The following is a 24611-nucleotide window of genomic DNA, read 5'->3' on the forward strand; positions in this document are numbered from 1 at the left end:
ATTGGGTCTCAGGATGAGTCAGGTTTTTAAAACATGACTTGTTATGGGGAGAACTATACCCATGCACTTTTAGGTGAAGGAGCTACAGGGGAGATTAGTTTTCATCATGCTAACAACATCAAGGTAGTCTTTAAAAATGAAATGTGACTGCTTTGGGAGTCACTTATATTAAAACAGTATCATTATAACCTAAAATATCTATTAATAACTTATAAAGGCAAATTCAAAGAAAAAAAGATTCGCTATGTAATAGCTACATATTTTGAAATCAAATTTCTGTTTCTGGCACACTAAATTCAATATCTTACTTGTTCTGGAGTTACCATAAAGTGTGGAAACCTCTTGGGTGAGATAGAAAAAAGTTGATTTTGAACTAGAAAAATAATTTAAGAAATTCCATTTCTAGTAATGCCTTTGAAATGGAAAGAGTTGAATTCACATAGACTCAGACATCAGATTAATGTCCATCTTTCTCAGTAGATGGTAAACTTTTAAACTTACCGTTTTGTGTACTGCTATATTCCCAGTCAAACCACAAGTGTTTGACACATTATTGGTGTTCTATAAATATTTGCCAACAAACTATTTATTGCTTACTCCTTAAAATCCAGCATTTCCCCCCTGCCAATATCTGGTAATTGAACCTGCTTCGAAACATCCTATCAGCTACCTTGAGAGGGCAAGTTACTTAGTGCCCGTCTTGGCGGTGGGCTCCAGTCCTTAACCACTATTTATTTTCTTTATTAATTCCACAATTACAGTACACGCAGTCTTTTTAAACCTGTGTAAAATGACTCAGTAGTAAGTAGTAAAGTGAAATCTGTGAGTTATGACTACAAAAAAGAATAGAAAAGAAAAAAATAGGAAATATCAAAATGCGCAGCAAATAATAAGTACTATTGTAAACACACATCATACTGGATTGTGATTTTTAAAGTGTATTTTTTTGAAATCCTGCTCCGCGTTATTATCAGAAGGTAAAAACACTTCGGGTATCCCTATTGTGGCGGCTCCCAGCCTACCTCTAGATAAGAGATTTGCAATCCAGTAGATTTGTGTTGTATACTGCCTTGCTATACTGCCTTGAGCTAGCCAGAGTATGAGCTCCTAACTGGAGCACAGCTTTCATAGAGCCATCATATGGTATCTTAGTCAGTGAGTGAAGGCTGAATAGAGAGTCCCTCTGCATATACACAAGTAGTGTGGCCAAGGAGAAATCTGGAAGTCATTCCTGGGCTTTGACCTCCAGTGTCACTACCCTCAGTACCCACATCCTCACACTGCGCCACTTATTTTGAGAGGCTGAATTGGGTTGGGGAGAGGCCACAGTGCCCGCGATCACCTAACACTGGCCTTGGTGCCAAACAGCCACTCCTTTCAGCCCTGTCCTGCCCACCAAAAGCATTTCAGGCAGGTCTCTGGCTCGTGAAGCTTGGCCTCTTTGAAGTGGCGAGTGAGTGCCCCTGAAACTGTCACTCTGCATCTGGTGGCCTTTCTGCTGCCAGAGCCTCATATACGGCTTGTGTCCCTTTCCTCTGATGTCTATAAATGTAAATTCATTTTTAAACTGGGTTTTTAAAAATAATTGGTCTCAGAAGTATCTTTGGGGTGAGGAGGAGTTGCTAGCACTGGTGGAGTGAGATTTATACCCTCAAAAAGTCTTTTTTGGAAAACTGCTGACACAGGCTCATCGGCAGAGAACTAAATGACCCTGCTTGTTTTTACCTGCTGACAGGCTCAGCCTTGCGGGGGGATTGAAATTAGCTCTCACCACATGGCACAGACATACCTACCTCTTTTTTTTTTTTCTTTTATACAAATAAGAGGTAATTTTGTGTCTGTCAAATCATACGGCTTTGTAGTAGCTTCCTGATGAGGGCTGCTTTTAAAATCCTTTCATAATCAGTGGTCTTTGGGAAATGCTAATAGACATCCTCATCCAAGCCCAGGAAATGTATTGATCCAAAGATGAGTGACCATCCTAGCGTCCCGGCAGCCCAGCCCACGGGGCCTCTTGTTCCCTTCCATTTCTTCAGCTGTATCCTTTCGGGGCGTGAGGAAGCTTTGGAACGTTAGCCTTGCGGAAATGAAATCGTGTGTTTCAGTTCTGTTGTCCGATGCTGTTATCTGTCGGAAAAGGAGGATTCCCTGACCCGTTTTGTAAGCACACAGCTGGCAGGAGCTGTTGCAATCTCACTGCCTTCTGATCAGCCCCACCCCAGCAGCAGGCAGAGTGGGGGCCCCGTGAAACACGGGCTAGCCAAACCATGGTGGCGAGTTTCAAAATAAAAGATCCCCTGCCTGAGCACACCATTGCGCTTCCTATCCCACAGAACCAGCATTGTTAACTGTGTCACATCGCTTTTCTAAATTTAGGCATCTTTTTTTTTCCAGGCAAAGATTACTAGGCAAACATTTAAGAGAAAAACTTTGCCCAAAGTAATTTTTTCCCTCAACTTCTGTTTGGTTTCCTGCAATGTTTAGATGACTCATTCTCTTCCAAGAAATTTTAAAGAAAAGAGATGTGGGCAGTGTGATAGCACACAAAGACCACTCTGTAAATTCTCTTTCTCTTCCCTGCTTAGAAACCCCTTGCTTTGTTTTGCAGGAACGGAAAGCCTCTGCAGTCTTCATGGTCATGTACTTGGCCTCATCAGGTTTTGTTGTTCCCAGGAATAAATGTGCCCCTTGTCTTTGGGTGGGGCCCTCCTGAAGCTCCCCAGCTCTGACCACCCTTCCAGAGCCGCCAGCACGGAAGCCCTTGCTGCACTTGCCCCAAAGGCATAGAGTTAAGTTTTATGAAATAGAGAAGGTGGCCTTTTGTCATCTAGAAAGGAGAGGCACTAGCTATTTCCTGCCTCTCTCCTTGGGTCAGAATCGCTCTGGATTGCTGGGGCTTGCTGTGGGCTTTATGGGATACTAACTGGGCCAGCGACAGTGTCCCTGGCCCAGCCCTTAGCCAGAGGGGAGCCTGAAGTCAGGATCCCTTCAGCAGCCGGTTCAAATAAACAGGGATAATAGTGAGTCTTCCTTTTCTAATCAGTAGTACATGAAAGGAAACATCTGCCTGGGCTAATTGCCGTTTTATTGGTTATGTTTTTTTTCTCTCCCATCCCTCCCCCCACCTCCCCTGGGGGCTAAGTTATTTAAGTCATGGGTAAACCACAGAGTTGAGGACTAGGAGCTTTCTCCTGTAACCTCTGTCATTTAAACAGAAGGAGGTGGTAAAGGAGAGTGGGAGGCTGGCAGGGGGAGTTGGCCCCGAGGCAGGAGGGCAGGGCACTTGGAAGTGATACTCGTGGTCACTTCCTGGCCTTGTTGCTGACTCGGGCTGGTTGGTGAGTCATTTTGCCTCACTTCATCTCTTTGGACCTCTGCTGCTTCAAGGGAGCTCAGCTGTCCTCACGGTGGGAAGGAGAAGCTGGTACATGAGCTCCTAGATGAAAGGCATTCCTTCATGTGGTTTCTTCCAGGGGTTGAAGTCATTGGATGAGAGACACTGGGAATGGTAAATTTAAGACTGGCGAGATACTCCTGCAGCCATTCATTCTGTAGAGCATCTTGGTCCCTGAGGAGAACTTGCTCATTGTCTTCTAACCTGTGGAGTGAAGTCAATCAGCCAGACGCTGAAGTGGGTGGGTGGTGTTTGAATCTAACATGGACTCAAGAAGCCACGCAAAACACCATGAGGAATCAGAGAATCAGAGAATGGCAAAAGTTGGAAAACACCTTAGGACTGTTTAAGCCAAAGACTTTCATTTTACAGAAAGGAAAATACAGACCCGGAGAGTTAACCAAGTTGTCCAAAGTTATCTCCTTGATGGTGGGAGAGGAGCTGGGACTGGAAGACTCTTGTGGTTTCTAATTCTGGGCTCCTTCCACTCCTTTCCACACTACCGGGTATGAAGGTTCATGTCAACTCATGACAAAGATCACACATATGTTATATTCCATAATTAATTCCTTACTAGAAAAATGGCAAAGTATGAAGGAAAAATGAAAATAACTAATAAACGTGTAAAAAAAAAAAAAGGCTCACTAATGTCAAAGGTCTGCAAATTACAGTAGGCTGCCATATCAATTGTCAAGACAAAAAAAAAGTGAAATAGCATTCTTGTATGTTTCTGGTGGTATTGCGAATTAGTACAGTTTTTCCCAAGGACAATTTAATTGTGTAAATAAGTAGTCTCTAACTCAGCAATGTTACTCCTAGGATAAAATAATGAAAGGTATGTGCATTGGTTATATACAAAATAATTTAAGACAGAATGTTTTATCATAAAAATTTGTAAACAGTAAATGTCCAAAAATAGGAGCTGCGTCAGTACAGTCTGTTATAATGTTGGAGAAGAATATACTCAGGGACATGTTCACAATATACATTTAAGTAAACAAATTACAGCATGCATGGTATAATCCTAGTTTTGTAAAACTCATAGTTTAGAAAAATATATAGTAAAGTCTAGAGTGGTGATTTCTTAGTGGTAGAAATTGAGTTACTTTTTATTTTGGGGGATTTTCTGCAGTTTTCTTACTTATTGCAATAAACATTTCTTTTATAGTCAGAAAAAATATTTTTCAAGTCATACATCTTGAAAAAAAAGCAATATATTAAGTGATTATATGTCTGATATACAAGACCTTTTCCTTTCTTTGCCTGGAAACTGAGCTGTGCCAGGGTTAGTGTTATACATTCTGGTAGAAGGGCATCGTTGGTATCTGATCGTTAGTAGAAAAGAACTAGAAGGAGCTGGCAGAAGATAAAACAAGGGCTTCCCCTCTCAATTACCTGGTGATGCCAATCAGTTTTACCCCTGCTCTCAGGCTTGGCACGAAACACTCAGTATAAAAGGCGGGGCTCTTCCTTCCTGCTTCCTCATTCTTCTCTAATCTGCTGCTCTCTCTGTGTGGTTAGATGCCAGCCCTGGGTGGCAGCGGCAAAGAACCCGAGAGCTGCCACTGCTTAGGATTAACCAATCGGCGACCCCTTAACATATATTATCAGAATTGAGTAGCGTTAGCTAATCTTACGACCAGTCATTATTGAGGTACCACTGTCCTGGGAGTTAGAGGGAGAGAGAAAGCAAGTGAGAGGTTTAACTCCTACTTGCTTGGAGGTTCCTATTTAGTCAGATACTTTGAAGTCCTTGGATGTTTCTATACTTCTTCCTACCTCATCCTATTTCACATCTTACTTGCCTCCACAGTTCTCAAGAATACTTGACTACAAGTCTTCTAGAAAGCTTGTTCCACCTAACAGTAGTTGCTAGGTAGGATGTGGCTTTCAGGCCTGCTCTTTGGGGACCAATTGAAAAATCAAAGGCTACAACCCATTTTCCCTCCACACGATTGACTTTGCTAGTCTATAGAAGGAGCACATTTCATTTTATTAAAACTCTTTAAGTAATCTGACCATAATTGGGTCTGATCGGAGTGGTTATCTGATTTGCTGGATTAAATATGGGCCTTAATTGAGTCAGTGTTATTTGTAGAGCCAGTGCTGCTCTTGGTTTTGTTGCCCCCTCCTCCCCCCTTCTGTTTCCCAATTAACCTTCATTCCTCTTTCTTTGCAGAGTAAAGAAGTCGGCCAGCAGCTCCAAGATGATTTGATGAAGGTCCTGAATGAACTCTACTCGGTAAATCAGATGGGTCGCCTGGCTCTTTAACAAGCAGGGAGAAGCAGCATTTGGCCATTTCTGGCCAGAGTCATGTCAGCAACAGAACTGAGCTGAGGTTGAGGACAGTGCATGGTCCCCAGTGGGGGCGCCTCCACCCATCTCTTCTTGCGCACTCTCATTTTCAAACCTGAATGAGCCAGGGAAGAAACCCCAAACAAAACACTTTCTCAAAAAGAGATCTCCGCTATACCAGCTAACTCTTGCTTCATTTGGGAGCATAATCACTATAGACCAGCGAAGGCCTACCTCACCACCACAACTAACCCCCATTAGCAGCAAAACAGGGACCCCAAACTTAATTGCAAGGAACACAGCCTGCCTTGCACCATTAACACATGCGTGTTGGAAGAGATTTGTCGTTCAAGGTTTGCATCAGTTCTTGAATTAATCCACCTGCTTGAGACTAGAGCAAGTGCTGGGAAGCAGAATCATAAATGCTCGGAATATGAGGGACCAGTTCAGGCAGAGAGAGCTTTGCATCGCCTCCCTGAGGTTTTATAAAGTCCAAACCTCAGTAAAGAGGCAGGCTTCAGGCTTGGAGAAAAAAATACACACTGTTCTGAAATGACGGGCGCTTCAGGCATGTGATGCCTGTTGTTTTGTGTGTTTCTTCATGCACTGGGAAGTGGTGGTGGTGGTTCTTCCTCTAACCATGTTCCGTTAATTACAATGAAAACACAGATGCACACCAAAGAAATTCCTGATGCTGTACAGGGAATATTTCGATTGTGCTGCCAAAGCCTTCCAGGGCCCCTTCTCCAGCTGAGCTGTGCCAGGCCTCTGTGTCATTCTGCAGGGTTTGCCCCATCCTGTTTTGGAGGTGAAATTGACTTCCTGTGTTTACTTGCTTATTCACTACGTTTTTTTCTTTGTTTCTCTCTCTCTCTCTCTCTCTCTCTCTTAATTCACAGGAAGACAGGCAGTGGTGACATGCATCACAGGCATTTGGGTTCAGAGAATTCCATGTTCTTGATCCAAGAGTCTAGGTGTGGCCATTTTGTCATGGCAACTGTTAAGAAAGTAAATAGGGTAGAGTAGTCATCAGACTTGTCTCCAGTAATGCTCAGTTTGTTTGGAATTTCTACTATGACTCTTCTGCTCTGAAGCCAAGTAGATAGAAAGTACCCTTTGGTTTATCTCCCAAGTTTTCATTTCTTTCAAATGAAGTTAAGGCTTTTTAAAAATAGGAGCATGTTGACATGGATTGTTTTCAGACTGGATGAGTTTCTTGAACTCCCTGTCTTTTTAATGCTTTACTTCTGTTCTTTATTTTTAGAGGATCTTCTAGGTACCAAGAAGAGCTCTTATTACTCCTTTCTTCTGCAAAGAATTCACTAAGATAGAAAAATAACACATGTAGTCATTAGATGAATCCTTTTATTTTTCTGTAAGCATCTTGGGCCTCTGCTATGGGCCATTTCTGGGGAGGAGTAGGTTGGATAACCAGCAAGCCCCAAACTAACGTAAGTCTATTGTGCCACTTCTGCAGTGAGACCGGAGGCAGCAAAGGAAGAACAGTATCTAGGGCTCTGTTGTCATTACTCAGAGTCCTAGATCTCCTGATATTCTAAGATTTAAAAAAATAATAATTACAAGTGAAAGGGTATGATTTGTGTTGGCGTGAGGAAGAAAACCCTGGCACTTGCTGTTCTGGTCTGAGGAGGCCCGAGCTGGCACCTCGAACTGCAGTCTGCAGGCATCCAGTGTTGGCCCGTGCTTTGCTGGCCACTGTAAGGCCACGGACAATGCAGAGCATAAAATCTTCCTATTAGTGTGCAAACTGAGAATTGGCTGAGCGTAGTACCTCTGCCATCAGGTGAATTGACACACGCTTATAATCTGATCCAAGGCCAAAATAAAATTTGATATTTTCTTGTAGTAGATAATAGGATGGAAAAAAAAGAGAGAACACTGGAAAGTTTCAGAGAAGGCAGTGATTCTCTGGTACAGTGATTCTCAGGCAGGGTGACTTTATTCCCTCAAGGGGACTTTTGACAGTATCTACAGACATTTTTGGTTGTCATAACTGGGGCCGAGGAGTGCTAGAAGTCAGGATATGACTAAAATCCTGCAATGCACAGGACAGCACCCCACAAAGAAGAATTACCTGGCCTAAAATATCAATATTACCAAGATCGAAAAACCCTGGCCTAGTAACTAGAGTCTCCTGAATTAGGCAGCCCAGGTTCTACCTGGTCTACCACTAGCCACGTGATCTTGAGGGATGCTCCTAACCTCTATGATTCAGGTCTCCGTACTCTCCACGTACTGGTATCTTACATCCTGGGAGTGGGGGCGGGGGGTAAGGGTAGGGGCTGGAGGAGTCATATTTCCTAAAATATCAAACTATAGGTAAGGGTCAAATGAATTTGTAGATTCTATAGTCCATTAGAAATAGAATAGAATTATAGGTTGTTTCTTCTGAAGGGTGAGATAAGCATAGGACTGGTCTGAATAAAGCACCATGGCCTTAGGGCAAGCAACTATCCCGGTTTGCCTAGGACATGAGACTTTCAGTGTTGAACCCAGGAAAGTTCTGAGTAAACCAGACTTACATGGGACAGTGGTTTCATCAAGTAGGAACTTGGGACCATTGTATGCTGTCTTTGGGAAGCTATCTGTTGTATGTTGTATTCTCATTCATTCTCTCTCTCTCATTCTCTCTCTCTCTCTCTCTCTCTCTCTCTCTCTCTCTCTCTCTGGTAGGACTTAGAAGAAACAAAGGGAGGGCTTTTTATATAAGGAGTTTATCTGCTGTTCAGGAGGGCACAGAGGGTCTCTCATTTCAGTGACCCTGTAGGCAACAGAAATTATTTGCGGGCATGGGATAAAGAAAATCAAGGGTATAAGGAACCCTCCATATTCATTGCTCTTCTTACCTTGCTTATGCCCCTAATGTTTCTTTTTTGGAAGACTGATTACCCAAGGATTGATAATTTAAGTACTTTTGAACCTTGATGATCCAAAGAGCAGGGCCCAGGTGTTCCCATACAAACATGCCTTTAGGCGAGAGCCCTGGACTCCCGCCCTAAGCGGCCAGCTTCCCCTCTATACCTTCCTCTTTTCTGCCTGGCAGGCCTTTGATTTCCCTGACGTGGCTTCTGTGCCAGGGGCTGCTTCCCACAGCTGCTACTCAGAGAGCAATCCAGTGAGCATTCAGTCCCCCCGCATGTTTTTTCCTCATAACAAGCTGGCTAGTTTGTAGGCCATGGTGTAAGTGGTTTTCGTTTTCCAACTGATGATCTAGGAATGCCTTTGAAGTCGGAGCACACTGCTTCCTAAAGAAGTCTGGAATTTTCTGCCTCACTTGTACTCAGAGGCTGTGTCTGGACAAGCCGGTGGCCCTGCCCCTAAGGAAGGAGAGTATTTGGGGGCACTGAAGCCCTATGGATTGGTTGAGAAAGAAGAGTCAACGAAGCGCTAGAATTGAGAAAGAAGGAAGAGGTGTTGGGACACGGGGGATGTTGGTCCCCGGAGGTTTTATGCTTCTGGGCTCCCTTTGAGCATAGTCCCCTGGATTTGGAGCAGCAGCCGTCTGCTTGGAGCCGCTTCGGACTGGTATTTAGCACCTGCTCTCTTGAAATAGTGTCAGTTAATAGTCCCCCACCTCTGTTTGCCTGTGTCTCTAGCACTAGGCACGAGGGATACAAAGACAAATAAGAAATGTCCCAGAACTCAAGGCATTTAGTTTTAATAGAAGACAGAAACAAAGCAGCTACGAAAATACATGTCTGCACAGAGCAGAGGCATGAAGTCAGGCTCCCTGGAGAGATTCTTGAATTGAATCTTAATTGCCAAGAGCTCTTTCATTGTTCTCTGAATGTTCCTTTTCTGTTATATCCTGTTCTTGTTTCATAATGTAATATCTTCATTTCTCATTAATCTCTCTAGGGATATTATTGATGGATTGTTTTTGAAGTTTTCTTTCTGTATACTTTGTTTCTCCTAAATCAGGAGTCCCCAGCCCCTGGGCCATGAACCAGTACTGTCTGTGGCCTGTTAGGAACACGCTGCACAGCAAGAGGTGAGCAGCTGGCAAGCAAGCGAAGCTTCACCTGTATTTGTAGCCACTCCCCAGCGGTGGCATCGCTGCCTCGGCTCCACCTCAGGCCATCAGGCATTAGATTCTCATAGGAGCACCAGTCCCTGGTGCTGAAAGGGTTGGGGACCGCTGCTCTCAACTGTTTGTTTTGCTCTTAGTCTTTCATGTTAGATATTTTCCTTAAATGTCTGATAGTCTTTAGCTGCCTGCTTATATTTTAAAATTTGGCGCTGAAAACCTGGTTGCAAGTTCTGTGTAGGGCGATCTGACCGTGGCCTTGGGAAGCCTCGATATCAGTATTTCTAGGTCTTTCATCTTGGATAATCAGATTCCTTAGACAAGGCTCTTTTGATCTCCCACCTGTGTTTTGGGGCCAAGTTTTGAAGAAGCCCAGGCCATCCCAATATTTATTATAGAATTTTCAGTTGATCCTTCTGGTTTAAGTTCAGCATCCCTATCCTTAGCTGAGCCTGGTGTCCAGTCTGTAGCCCCTCCCGAAGAATATAAACCTCTAGTCTTCCGCTGTGGACGGAGAGGGGTGGGATCCGGGAGTCTAACCATCCTCAGGCTTTCAATACTTTCTCTCGTTTTTATCTCTGCCTTCATCCCACTGCCACCAGTTCCTCTTAGTTCTTCTGTGATGTAAGTCCGCTTGCTTCTTGGTTCTCCTTACTTCTGGTTTAGGGTTCAGTAGTTCAGTTATGATCTCTCTCCTGATTTTCATCTTCTACTTTTGTTCTTTCTGTTTTCCTCAATTTATATCTGAATATAATACTAATAAAAACTTTTATTTTAGTGTAGGAACAGAGCTAAAACATGAATTCAATATAGTTTTCAAAGTAAAGTTAATTTTCTTTGTAGAATTGAAGATTTAGATGGCTGAGTTTTTTCCCTAGTTTGTATTTGCCTCACTATATATACATTTATATATGCGTATATACAGATATGTGTGTATACATGCACACAAACATGCACATATAAAACCAACTCCAAGTTCTGTTTCTCCAAATGTTTTGACATCATTTATTCAAGTTACAGCCTTTGGAGACTTCAGTCTTCCCTTGAGTTGGAGGGCACACGTTATACTACTCTTGTATTTCCACGGAAGAGAGATTCAGTGTCATTAAGTCATTCGAGCAACAAAATTGACTGTGAAACTGCCACTGTCCACGTGACCATATTCCCAACCGTGGAGAAGAGAACACGAGAGAAGTGGTGCTCACCTTTAGGAATGTGCAGTTCCTTAGACGAAGGTAGTGCTGTACTCTTTTAAAGGGCATTCTTTAAGTTCTCTAGGGGGAAGGAGCAGTATAGATTGATTTTTATTACTTCATGTGTTGTCTCGTTGGCTCTGTTTCTTTGAGCTTTTTTTTGTCTTGTGTTTATTCATAGTGTTTCCTATTTCTTTATTATGCATCTTCATGAAATAGAAAATGACCTTCGTAACAATCATCCACTTTCATGACTGTTCACTCAAGCTTTTGAATCCCTTGGTCATATTCAGGTACAAAGAGAAAAAAAAGGAGCTTCCTGTCTGCCTTTCTTCAGCCAGGATACAGATGCCTGTTTCTCACTTCTTAGTCTGCCTGGAAACCTAGAAGGCCATTTGAGTTACTTAGAAGGTTTTTCAACACTGTCTGTGATAAATATCACTTTTCCTCTGTAGAGAATATAGAGAGTAGACCTTATACCTATGGGAAATGATGTGAGGTTCAGAATAAGGTGAAGCTGATTTAAAACATTTTGCATCCAAAATGAGACGTTATTTAAATTCTAATGTACTTTGTTTCTGTCGGTGTCCCAGTATTCTTCATTCCTTCCTCTACCTCCCGCTAATCCTAAATGATTAATATACCCTCAAAGTCCCTCTAATCCAGGATTTGTCAACTCTGGCACCATGGACGTATTGGGCCGGATAATTCTTTGTTGTGGGCACTATCCTGGCATAGGGCGGTTAGCAGCCGCCCTGGCTTCTACCTACTAGATGCCAGTAGCAAGCTCCAAGTGTGAGAATCAAAAATGTCTCCAGATGTTGCCAAATGTTTCCTGGGGGCCAAATTAGCCCCTAGTTGAGACCATTGATCTAACTCAAGTCCATAAATGAAACCAGTTTCTCTTTTCAAGCCTCTCTTGACCAAACTTAACCTTTTCTACCAACCAAAACAGCTCTGGTTCTATGTAGAGGAGACACTAGTGCTTACTGGCCAAGGGTGTGGACGCTGTGTTCTGACAAACCTGGGTTTGAATCCTGATTTAAACCATTTACTAGTCGTGTCACCTTCAGTGTGATAGTTAATCTCTTTTTTTTTTTTTTTTTTGACGCCTACAGCTCCTGGTATTCCCATCCAAGTCCCAACCAGGCCTGACCCTGCTTAGCTTTCGAGATCAGATGAGATCGGGCACGTTCAGCGTGGCATGGCCATAAACTAAAACTAGTTTACTTCTTTGAGTCTGTTTCCTCATCTTTAAACATGGAAATAGTAACATGTCCTTCATAAAGTTGTTGTGGGTTAAACGAGGCGACATACGTAAAGCCCCTGACACACAGCTTGTACTAAATGTTAGAGATTATTATTAATCTTATACACTTGTTCTCCTCTGTTGTTCAGTCCTGCCCCCTCATACACATTCATACACCCTAACTCCTACACTCTATAGTTCTTCTCAAAGAAATCTCATGGCATCAAAGTGTTGGTCTCGTAAACTTTAGCTTGCTTGGTGTGTTATCAAGCCTTTTTAACTCTCAGGTAGAGGCTAGAGGCTCCCTGTGTAGCAACAGAATGTAAGATTGGAAAGAAATAGAGGTCCAGGCTCCCCAGCCTATGAAGAAAAGGGACTAGACTCACAACAGTCGCTTCGATGGAGAACTGGAAGATTGTGTCCCTCTCCTTTCACACTGCTTCACCCCTGCAGCAACTGCAGTTTCCCTTCACGTGGACTTTAGTCCTTCTCAGGCTCTTACCTGAATTCTTGCGCGGGTTCGTAGTCTTCATAGGGTTGTCGTCTAGATCATGGGATCGCTAACAGGATGAAATAAGAAAATGCATGTATAGCAACTTGGTACAAAGCCAGGAATATACTAAGTGCTTGGGAAATGATAGCTGCCATTGTTACTGCTACTGCTCTTCTAGTTACTATGAGAGAGAGTGTTTGATCTGGATAAAGCAGACAAGACAGATCCCCAGGATGCTCGACCAGCACAAAGCTTTTCTGAAGCCTTTTCCTTTTCCCCATTTTATATCTGAAAGGTCCAAAAAGCACAGGCTGTGCTGCCCTGTTCAGGGTTCCGAACCGGGCTTTGCTCTGGGGCCTGAGTGGTGGTGGTGTTCTCCACCTACCTGACTAGGTGATAGAAATTCCTTGGCCGATATAAAAGAGTAATGGCACAAATGTTAATAAATAGAAGTAAATAATACATAATGGAAGACATGAAGTCGTTTTAATAAAAAGACATGTTGGCTCAGTTCAAATCCTGCTTTCCTGTGCTTTGGAATGGTCTTTAATATATAACGTTAAACACCACTCCAAACACTTATGAATTTCCCCCTTACGGGTATGACGATATTGCTTCAGTGGGGAGAGGTCCAGCTGAGTCTGTTAGTCTGTAAAGCAGAGAATTGACCCCTTCGGCTTGACCTCTGGGGCGGGGGCGGGGGGTGTCTTGCAGGTTATGAAGACATATCACATGTACAACGCTGACAGCATCAGTGCTCAGAGTAAGCTAAAGGAGGCAGAGAAGCAGGAGGAGAAGCAGATTGGCAAATCCGTGAAGCAGGAGGACCGGCAGACCCCACGCTCCCCGGACTCCTCGTCCAACGTCCGCATTGAGGAGAAACATGTCCGGAGGAGCTCGGTGAAGAAGATTGAGAAGATGAAGGAGAAGGTGTGTACACTCCAGCAGTGGTAGGGGCTGGGGAGAAACATTCTAGGAATTTTCCAGTAGGCATCATGAAGAGCAGAACAAGGAAGCTCCGGCTCCCTTTAGAGCCTAAGGAACAAAAGTGAGTCCTTGCTATCTTCTGTGAAAGGAATCCTAGGTATTGGAAGAAGCTGGGCATGTGGGCTCCCAGTTTTTCACTTGTAGCAGATAAAACAATACACAGTAGTGACCTTTCCGAAGCCCGGGTGGGGACTGTGGAGCTGGGGTTTGGCTTCGGGTGTCAGGTGCTCAGGTGCAGATGTAGTGGCACCTCCTTCAGGGTGGCCATGCAAGGATGGAGAATGGTGTTTGCAGATAGAACCAAAGTGGGACACACGTCTAAAGTAGGGAGCCTCATTAACCTTTCCCGGATTGATCTACATTATGCCCTTGAATCTCATTAAACAGAATTAGAACCCAATTTAAGGCAGACGCGCATAGGGAGTAGCAGCACAATTGTGGTTCTCGAATGTACTGTACTTTCTTCTTTTAGAGAACAATCTCCCCTTAAAAGAAAAAAAAGTAAAATTGAACTTTCGTTCCCTTTTCAGCGCCAAGCCAAGTACACGGAGAATAAGCTGAAGGCCATTAAAGCCCGGAACGAGTACTTACTGGCTTTGGAGGCGACCAATGCATCTGTCTTCAAGTACTACATCCATGACCTGTCTGACCTGATTGATGTAAGTGCTTGAAGCTGGGGGCTCAAGGGTGCCTCTTTCCTGGTTTCGGAGATAAGGTCAGGCATTTCCCAGTTCTATTGTCAGGCACCTCAAAGCATTTTGAGAACAATTATGAAGAAAATAGCCACGATCCATCAGGGGCTTATCACGTACCAGGTACCAGGTGAAGTACTTTACACTTCCTCTCCTTCAGTCCTCGCTAAAATCCTGGGAAGATGGCCTTATTATCTCTATTTTTACAAATTAAAATTCAGAGTTCTAATGACAGACCCAGAGTCAGCTGATAAGTGACAGAGGCAAAATTTGTACGTAGGTCCAATTACTAACCCACGCTTATAACCATCATGCACGTCTGTCTCCCAGGAAATACTTTCTTAGATCAGCTATTTGCACATAGAAGTGAGTGGCAAAAGCTAAAGAATTAGAATGTTGTACCTTACGTTTATGTAACACTCAGTGTTTCTCAGGATTATCTCATTTGATTGTCATATCACCCTTTTGGATCAGTATTACTATCTTCAGGTTAGGAATCTAGGGGTCAAGAGGGTTACCTGCCCAAAGTTACATTGCAAATTAGGGTCCTGATCCAGATGTCCTGGACACGTGGTTCCTACTTTTTATGTGGTGCCAAGATAATGAGAGAAACAGGTTAGTAGGCACATGTGTTTTCCTTGGGGCAGGCACAGGGCTATATTTATCAACGTTAGTCTTATGGGTCAGCCTTGGCCTTTTTTCTCCTGACGCTTCCCGTCAAACTTTATACGTAGTTGCATCTTGCAGTCCCTCCCACCGACAGACTCCTGAGCCGGTCCTGACTGAGGCTGCGTAAGTGCTCCCTTTCTCTCCTCTCCCTCCTGTCATCAGAGTAAGGGGCATGGAGCCCCCCGACTTAGCATCAGCACCCCAGTCTGCAGGGTTTCAGGCAGAACCTGGCGAGTCTCCAGTCTGACGTCCGATGTTCTCCTCTGACTGTCAGCAGGGAGCAGCTGGGCTTTACAAGCCTCTGGCCAGACCGCACAGACTTGCCTGCCTGCCTTGGTTTCTCCACAAACTTGCCACACTTCACAATATCGTGTAGGATTCTGGTCTAAGATTCACTGTTAAATTGGGGGCTTGTCACAGAACTGTTTTAGAGCTCTGTTTTATCTCTTTCTTTCCCCTTCCCCACTCTGGCAAACTGAAGAATTAGATTAGATCATAGGTTCTTAAATTTGGCCTCACATCAGAGTTGCTCGGGGAACTTTTCTGAAATACAGATTCCTGTTTCCCTTCAGCCGAGGATTTTTGATTCAGTAGGTTTCAGCCTCTTAATGCCCTGGGTGTCATTGTCACACTGGGTAAGTGGAGCCCTGATCTCCGTTCACGTACCTCTTTGTTCTCTCTGCTTGTTGGTGCCAATCTGAACACTGTCCTCCAGTAGAGGTCACAGCCATAAACAAGACCCTTTCTCCTCCTGGGGTGGGGAGGGGGGGTCCTCACTGGGAGAGATGCTTATTCTCTGGAGGGAGAGAATCACTTCATTCTTTCTTATGCTCAGTATCTACTGTTTACCTCGTATTTGGCTTAAAAACAAACAAACAAACAAGAAAACACAAACAACCTTAGACTGTGCAGTCCGCCACAACTCTGCTACTGGTTTGTTCTTTTCTCTTTCTTTTGCCCCCGGGGGCAGCTTTGTCAGTCACAATCCTTAACCCCTCCATCAGATGTGAGTAGGTGTTTTAAAATCAGTCTAAGAATCAAGCTATTTTGCACTTTATTCTCTTTATTAAAAAAAAAAAAAAAGGTGTGTGTTATGAGCCTGTCTTCATAGGATGCTGAGTGAAGGGCTGTAAAAAAAGAAACCTGCCAGCCCCCTTAGCACCCAGCCAGGGCGTGGGTATAGGTTACTGTGAGAAAGTCCAGGTGCTAGCCTTCCAGGCCACGCAGACAGTAACGTGGCTCTTATTTTGTTTTGTTGTCGTTTGTTTTGTTTCGTTTTTTTCTTGAGGTGGAGATGGATTAATTTATCTTAAAAAAAAAAAAAAAAGAAAAGGCTGATAACATTATTCTGCTTAAAAATTGTTCAGTAAATACTTATTCCAGACGAGGCTGTGTGCTCAGCATCAGGGGTACAAAAGGAATAAAATAGCTTTTGCCCTAGAGGTATGCATGGCTAGACAGATAATTTCTCTGTACCTGGCTAATCGCAGCACTAGAGGGAAGCACAGGCGCCTCGGACAGTGTTTTCCAAACCGTAGGTCATGAAATCACTTTCATGGGTTTGACTTCTTTTTTTAATGCCAATTTATTTTTATTTTCATACTATATATACATAATTTTCTTCTTAACATTTTATTTTTTTATTTTCTCCCTCTCTTCTGGTAACCACTCGTCCATTGTCCATGCCCGTGAGTCCCTGTTTGCCCCGTTCGTTTGTTGCTTTTAGGTTTATATCCCACATATGTGATATCATGTGATTGTCAACCTTTTCTTTCTGGCTTATTTTGCTTAGTATGATTACTCCAAGGTCCATCCATGTTGCAAATGGCAGTATTTCATCTCTTCTTATGGCTGAGTAATATTCCATTGTGTGTGTGTGTGTGTGTGTGTGTGTGTGTGTGTGTGTATATATATATATATATATATATATATATATATATACATATATACCACAGCTTCTCTAGCCAATAATCTATCGTAGGACACTTCAGTTGCTTACATGTCCTGGCCACTTTGAATAATGCTGCTATGAACATCGGTATGTAAATATCTTTTCGAATATGAGTTTTCAAGTCTTTGGGGTAAATACCCAGCAGAGGGATTGCTGGATCATATGGTAAGTCAACTCTTAGTTTTTTGAGGAACCTTCAATACCGCTTTCCATAGTGGCTGTACCAATTTGCTGAATTTTTTTCTTTTTTTTTTTTTTTTTGATGAATGAACTAGAATAGAGTATACTAGTCTAGAATAGAACAGGAAAGAAAATAGGATATATCACACTAGTAAGGCTAAGATTAAGTTTTACGTGGTGAAACTTGTATGAGGTAAGTGTGCATGCTTGCATACCCATGGGCATGTGTATGTGCACGCATACATGTGTTTGTGACAATGTAAGATGTAATTCTTACTGTGATTAGAAGTCAAAAAAAGTTTGAGAGTCACTGTACTAAGAACAGAGGCAGGTCTCTTAGTCTCCTCTATAAGCTCCGTGAGGGCAGGAACCAAATGTTCCCTTTACCTTAAAACACGCATATATAACGTATACATATAGTGCTTAATACAGAGCCAAGCACATCATTTATTCATTGAAAGAAGAAAACAACAGAAGGCGGAGGAAGAAGACGATTTCCTAAGCCAAGATTTTTTCTTTTTTGTGTCTTTTAATGCTGTTTTAAAATGTAATTTACGTAGGACAACTGAACTTACGTGTTAGAGTTTCAAGAGTTGTGATAAATTCATACACCCTTATAACCTACATCTCTAGCAAGGTATTTTCATCACCTCAGAAAGTTCCTTTTTTCTCTTCCCCATAAATTCTCCTTGCCAAGACAACCACTGTTTTTAGTTCTTTCACCTTAAATTAATTTTGCCTGTTGTAGAACTTCGCAGAGGTACGGTACATGCTTTTTTGTATCTGACTTCCTTTGCACAGCATGATGTTTTTGAGGTTCATCTACATCACTGCATATGCCAGTAGGTTCTTCTTTACTCTTGCTGCTCTATGCAATAAAAATGGCCAAAAAGATGCCTTGGCAGTGAACCAGCAGTGCAAGAGTGAGTGGTAAACCTGGGTACGTTGGCATTCTGGTCTTGACAGGACTCGCTTTGAGACATGGAATGAATCTCGTTTCAATCAGTGCCGTCTGTGTGATGGTTCCTTCCTAACAGGTTGAAGCTCAGTGTGTGCCGAAGGCATTGAGAATGAGAGAAGAGAAGTTATTTTTGTCAGTGGCAGTACATCGACACAAGGACTAGCCTTTGCCTGCTTTTTATAAGATTTAAACTCAGACTGTAGGAATCCACGTGAGGCATCTGACACAACAGGCCAAAAAGACATTCTGAGCTGACTTAATGGAGGCTAAGAACTGTAGGCTTGTTGGGATGTGACGTTTCTCCGCCATCCTCCTGTGACTTTCTTACCCCAGGAGCAGATGGGTGAATGGAGAACAGAGCATTGTCCTCATTCACAGCTGGGGTGTTGTGCATGCTTCGTCCATGGGTAGAGAATCTGTGACACCATGTGTACCCAAGTCGGACGTGAGGGAACTTGGCTTTTGCAATAGGAAATTTTATAAAGGGCAATTATTTTTCTCTTCTGTGTGAACTTGAAGCGGGTGTTATAAAACACCCATATTTCTTCTCTAGGCCTTCTCCAGAGTCTCAGAGTAAAGAGATCAGCTGGTAAAGGGTTAATTCAAGTCATCACACATCTGGATGGACCATCATTAAATTCTTATAAAAATTTGATTTCCTCCGGGAGCGTTTTCATCAAACATATAACCCAGAAATGGCCAAGGGGGCTCGGCGTGGCCACGGAACTCATCAGAAGCCATGGGAAGCATGCTTTGTCCCCATCATGAGCAAAATGATGTGCTGCCTTGGCTCACTGGGATTCTCTTGGGGCTAAAGATGAAATATTCAAATAGCATTTCCCTAACCTTGCCGTAAATTGCTTCTTTGCTAAAACCTCAGTTTCCGGCTGTTCCCTTGCAAATATGTGGATAGCAAAGGCTCTGGAAAACCTACTCCGAATCTCCCTGGTTGTCTAGAGGCCTAGAGGAGCCAGAGGGCACGTTGTGAGTCAGACCCCAACTGACTAAGACAGAGAAGCAACAGAACAGTTATTTAAGAGAGGCAGTGGACTGGCCCAAGATAGCTCCCCACCTTCCATAGACCATACAGAGTGAGCAACACAAAAGGCTTCAATGGCTACATCTGCCCACTTGACTTAGATCAGTATCCAGCCTAAGGTGGGTTATTTCCTAGGTCAGTATCCAGCCTAAGGTGGGTAATTTCCTAAGAGCCTGGAATCTGCACTCCTAGCTTCATTCAGTCCACTTATGCTTATTAAATACCTACCATGAGGGAAGCTTAACAGTAAGGGGTTCATCGAAGCTTGCCTTCTGGTGGGGGTGATATGAAATGGCAAGTCACAGAATGAGGGAGTGTATTCTGTGTCACGTGAGGACTGCCGATGAGTGTGGTTGTGAGTGGAGGCCAAGGTCAATACGTGCCCGGGCTGCAGGACTGGCTGCCTTCCCAGAGTCTGTGAATTTAATTTGGATCTTAAAGATTGGATCCAATTCCAACAGGTGAGAGGAGTGGGAAACATTTCAGGAAGAGAAAATCCTGAGATTCTGTTTCCCTTCCAACAGTTATGGTGTGTCACAATACATGGGGCAAACACACACCCCCTGCACCCCACAGGCATTCTCCTTCCCTTTCCCTCACCTTAAAACTCAAGTACCCTTTCATCAAAAAAAAAGAAAGAAAGAAAGAAAAAGAAAAAAAAAAATTCTGGGAGCCGAAGAGCAGAGAGAGAGTGCATTTGGAGATACTGGTGATTGGTGTTTAAGCGTCTGCACGGCTTCAGATATAGATAAATGTACTGCCTGTCACTGGCCTCCCAGCAACTTATGAGGCTGATGTTATTCCTCGTTTGAGGCTCAGGGAGGTTAAGCAGCTTGCTCATATTCTTACGGTTGATTGGAGGCCTATGGTTTTCCAATACTCTACCCAGCAGAGAACGTGTCACTGGGTTAGAGCAGAAGAGTCTGAAGACGAAATTAGAGGGAGATGATGTTCGATGGCCAGACTGAAGAGAGCACAGTTTATTCTGGCTGTTGACCTTGCTTAAGTTAAGCTTTCTAGTCTGGAAAATTAAAGTAATACCAACCACGTAGGAGTTGTAACAAGAATAAAAATCTAGAATGCACATAAAGCATTTAGCACACTGTCTGGTGTATGGTAAGCACACAGTAAATATAGAGGCATTTAAAAATTTTCCAAACTGAAGAAAGTGGACTTTAATTTAGGAAAAGAGAGAGAGAGGGGGAGAGAGAGAGAGAGAGAGAGAGAGAGAGAGAGAGAGAGAGAGAGAGAGCGAGAGCGAGAGCGAGAGCACTGTTATAGGTTTCTTAGCAGGGAAGTGAAACCAACAGCACTAAGATCAATGATAAAGGTATGAATTAGGGTAGAGATAGTAAACATGGAGAGAAAAGAGGAGTTACCAAAAATATTAAAAGGTTTATAAAGGGTACCCTGCCTCACCCTAATTTCTCTTCTGCACTAAAAATCTCCACACACACATCCTTGCTCAGCCCTGTGGTTAGTGTTACTTCTGCTCATTAGACTTACAGCCACAGAGTTCATCATCAGAGTCAAAACAGACCTAGTAAGGAAGGCTTACAGGTTCAAGGGCAGCCTGACTAGACCAGCGGCATCTCCCAGAGGGGAAGGACCCTCGCACGTGTAGTCTCCCAGTCAGCCACTTTTGTCTAGCTTCCACTTGCTCTTCCCTCCCAACTAAATTTAATGTCTTTCTATCCTCTGCCTCTAGTTAAGCCGTAACTACTGTTCTTCCACTGCAGCCAGGTACCTGCCAGAGCCTACTGGCACTGAACCCAGAGCCCAGCCCGAAAGCACTCTATTGCTAAGCTTCTTGTCAGATGCTGGGAGGAGGAAGCATGGTGCATGCTTTTTCTTCCCTAATAGTGGCTGCTCCCAGTGTGATCGGGAAGAAGGGGAATGGCTGGGGGAAGAGTTAATCTGATGCCTGCTTATGGAATGAAATGGCAGCCAGGCACATGGTCCTACTCTACCCATGGATGTTTCTCTGGTGTGTCTTCTCAGATTCTGGATCTCAAAGCTGCTTAAGCAATAGAGGAGATAATAGATGGCCAAGGAATGAGGAGCTCTGGGTCCTTTGGGAGGAATAGGGAAGATTATCGTAGAATTACAGATTGCCATTCCTATAGAGGCCTTAAGGATTAATTTCATCCAAGTATTTTCAGACGTTTTCCTCTAGCAGAAGAATTCTTTCTTCAGACCTTACCTAGAATCCCAATATATTAAGTAGGAAAAAGAACAGAGCTGGTTCGTTTGAAGCAGGAGTAGGAGGTTCTAAGTCCCACTAGCTGGGCCGCCCTTTTACCCTCTCTCAAGGGTAGCCTAAGAAGGTTCTGGCACAGAACCATACAGCTGTGGTCTATAGCTCAAAAACCACTGACCTGGCCAAATCTGTTCATTTTACAGTCGAGGAAACAGGTTCAGGGACAGGGAGTGGCTTTTCCAAGGTTGCTGACTTCCTGTCGGGTGCTTTTTTATACTATCGACTCTTTTGTATCTTTTAGTATTATTATTATTTGATTTTCTTTAGAAAATCAGAATCCTTTACATGAATTTTTTCATTAAGACTTCTTTTTGGAAATTTTTGGTCTGGTAAATGCTATTTCCGTGGGGTGGGAGCTTTAGTGCAAAACTCTTAGTCTGCGGCTAAGGCCTATTCTAGCATGCTGAGAGTTGGTGGGGTGATGACTGAGAGTCAGGCCCCCAGTCTCTTCTTCTCCCACCCAGAGTTCTGAGTTTGCATAATTAGCTGCTCTTGCAGCACTTCTGATTCCTGAACTCTGAATGTGGAAACGGCCTGACTTGGTTGGCATGTAGTGACTTAACCATAGTGACCTTCGAGGAGTGGCAGACTATATTTTTATCATTGAATTTTGTTATAATGGTATCCTCAGAGGAAACAGAAAATGTAAGAGGATTCCTTTTGACTCAACTTTTCCTGTATTTCTTGAGTAGCTCATGATTAAATCATTTTATCTTGAACTAGTGAGTCTTCTTCCTTCTAAGCAGCTCACAGTCCTCTAAGGTGTGTTTAACTGGGAGTTGAGAACTGAGAAACCTCGCCCAGATCTTGGAAGTCAGAATGTCAGCCTTCTTCCTGCTGCTCGGTTTCTTTGACATGGTTAAATTCAAGCCTTGGCTGGCGCTGTCCAGGGTTTGCTCACGTGCTCTCTCCTTCCCACAGCAGTGTTGTGACTTAGGCTACCATGCTAGTCTGAACCGAGCACTACGCACCTTCCTCTCCGCTGAGTTGAATCTGGAGCAGTCTAAGCACGAGGGTCTGGATGCCATCGAGAATGCCGTAGAAAACCTGGATGCCACCAGTGACAAGCAGCGCCTCATGGAGATGTACAACAATGTCTTCTGCCCACCTATGAAGTTTGAGTTCCAGCCCCACATGGGAGACATGGTGAGGCTCTCTTCCCCTCCCTCCGACTTCCCAAGGGGCTCGAGCTCATTTGTGTCTGGATTCACGACACCAAGGCCATATTATTCAGGAGAGGATGAGGCCTAAAGCTTCCTGTCAGGTGGATGAGGCACATTCCACTCATCCAGCAAACAGCTAGTGGGTGCTGGCTGTCCACTAGGCTTGGCCATAGACATTGGGGATTAGAGCCCTCAGGGAGCTTACAGAGTCTGGTGAGTTGAGAGAGAGTTAGAAAAATGCATTGGGAGGGGCACCCAAAGGGACCAGAGGGGTCAAAGGAGGTGAAAACAGGTGTGTTCTAAAAAACTACTAATAGTTTGGTGTCGTAAAAGGGAGGTGGGGATTTCAGGGGCTGAGACTGGAAGAGGTGAGAGCTGAGATGGGGCTGGATTCTAAAGGCGTTTGATGGGGTGGGAGGGCTGAGCAGGGTAATGCTGTGATCTTTTGTCATTTGGCAGAGTTCTGAAGGATCTTAATCTCCTGGGTTTAGAAGATTGAAGTAAAGAGTGTAGTTTTGCTTGGGTATTGAATAGAAAAGAATAGGTACCTACACAACGGATAGGAGCTAAGCTGTCCTCCTGAATGCCCATGCTGGTGGCCCAGGCAGGGGAGCATGAACATGGGGGCCCTGTTTTGGACTTTTCACCTTCAATGACTAAAAGAAAAAGGGCCTGAATAAACTAAAGTGAGGGGAAAGAGCAGCTCCTTAGTTTCCATTACTGTGAGTCTTTTGGTTCCACTTCTAGTGGTTATGCATACAAATCAGAGTGACCCTCATCCCTGCAGATAGGAGCCACCATTGAACCTACTGCTTAAATCAGACGGGGGATGTGTAGGCTTATGTATACATAACAGAAAACCTTCAGGCGTGGTTGAATTTAGAAGTGGGAATTTTATCAAGACTCAGTTTTTCTCTGTTTCATGTCTTATGTGTTAGCCCTCTTCTCAAATAGGCTCTTATCCCATGGGGGCAAGATGCACTATTTCCAGGCTTATCTCCTTCTAGATTTAAATCCAGTGGGATGGCTATCCACATCCCTCCTAAAAGCTCCCACAAAAGTCTCACTGTGTCTCCTTGGTTCCGATTGAGTGACTTTCTTATCCCTGAGTCAACCCATGTGACTAGGTGTCGGCAAACTGGCTATGCCTTGATCACCTGCTTCATCCCCGAGGTGGGGAGAACCCCATCCAAAGCACATGGCCTGAGTCGTGGAATAGAAGGTTCCCCCGGAAGGCAATCAGAACAATTAGCAGAAGAAGGAAGGATGGATCCTGGGTGACCGAAAAACAACAAAGTCTTCTCAGCAAGCGATCGGTGCTTCCATTAGAATTAGCATCCAAACCCTCTTTAAAAGCCCTGCTCCCGAATGACAGCTGTTGCAGTGTAACCAGGGGCTTTGTTGTCATCGGTAGGCCACTATGGAGAGCGGGACATTTCTATCCTAAACACAAAAATGTGGAGATGATTTCTTTCCTCTCCTTTTTGGGGAAAACCAAACCATTTACAGTTTGTTTCCATTGCTGTGGCTTAGGAAATGTCAGCGTCTGAACAGATGGGTAAGTGAGATGGCAGCATGTGCAGTCGGAAGGGGTGTCGCCAAAGCCCAGGAAGCCCCATTCCTCACCTGCCCTGGCTTCTAGTCAAACTTGCCTTCCAAGCCCCTTCTCATGCTGCCACTAAGATTTCTTCCCAAGAATCAGTGGAACTTAGGGACCAGCAGAGCTGAGTGATACATTTTCTGGTTTTAACTGAGTTGCCTTCCGAGCCAAACAGCTTGTCTCCATAACGGGGGAATCCAAGCGCTGGGTGCTCAGGCCCCCTTCTAGCGCTGTCAGAGCCTCATTTCTGCACTCCAGAACACAGCTGGAATGCATTACCTTGCACCCTGGTAGAGGACCACTGCCAAAGCATACATCGGCAGCCCTACTGCTTCTTAAAGGAACAGGCATGGAGGTGGTTTTCTCTCCGCGATTCCTCCCTGCTAGGTCTGGGTTACTTTAAAAGATCAATCGTTTACTCTTCTGCCTAGGCCCT

At 43.9% G+C, this 24611-nt stretch overlaps 1 protein-coding gene across 6 annotated transcripts in view; it reads left to right on the plus strand.

Moving 5' to 3' along the window:
• The window catches only part of SRGAP2 (SLIT-ROBO Rho GTPase activating protein 2), a 226819-nt gene that overhangs the window by 147382 nt on the left and 54826 nt on the right, over window positions 1–24611 (plus strand). For 4 of the 6 annotated variants that reach the window (XM_036234435.1, XM_036234438.1, XM_036234433.1 and 1 more), the window contains 4 exons: window positions 5574–5636; window positions 13388–13603; window positions 14191–14319; window positions 22334–22558. In XM_036234435.1, the coding sequence (XP_036090328.1) occupies window positions 5574–5636; window positions 13388–13603; window positions 14191–14319; window positions 22334–22558 (633 nt within the window). The remainder of the gene's footprint in view (window positions 1–5573; window positions 5637–13387; window positions 13604–14190; window positions 14320–22333; window positions 22559–24611) is intronic. The other 2 variants (XM_036234434.1, XM_036234436.1) reach the window with 1 other exon arrangement.

This window comes from Rousettus aegyptiacus, unplaced genomic scaffold, assembly GCF_014176215.1.
Source record: "Rousettus aegyptiacus isolate mRouAeg1 unplaced genomic scaffold, mRouAeg1.p scaffold_m13_p_17, whole genome shotgun sequence".
NCBI lineage: Eukaryota > Metazoa > Chordata > Mammalia > Chiroptera > Pteropodidae > Rousettus > Rousettus aegyptiacus.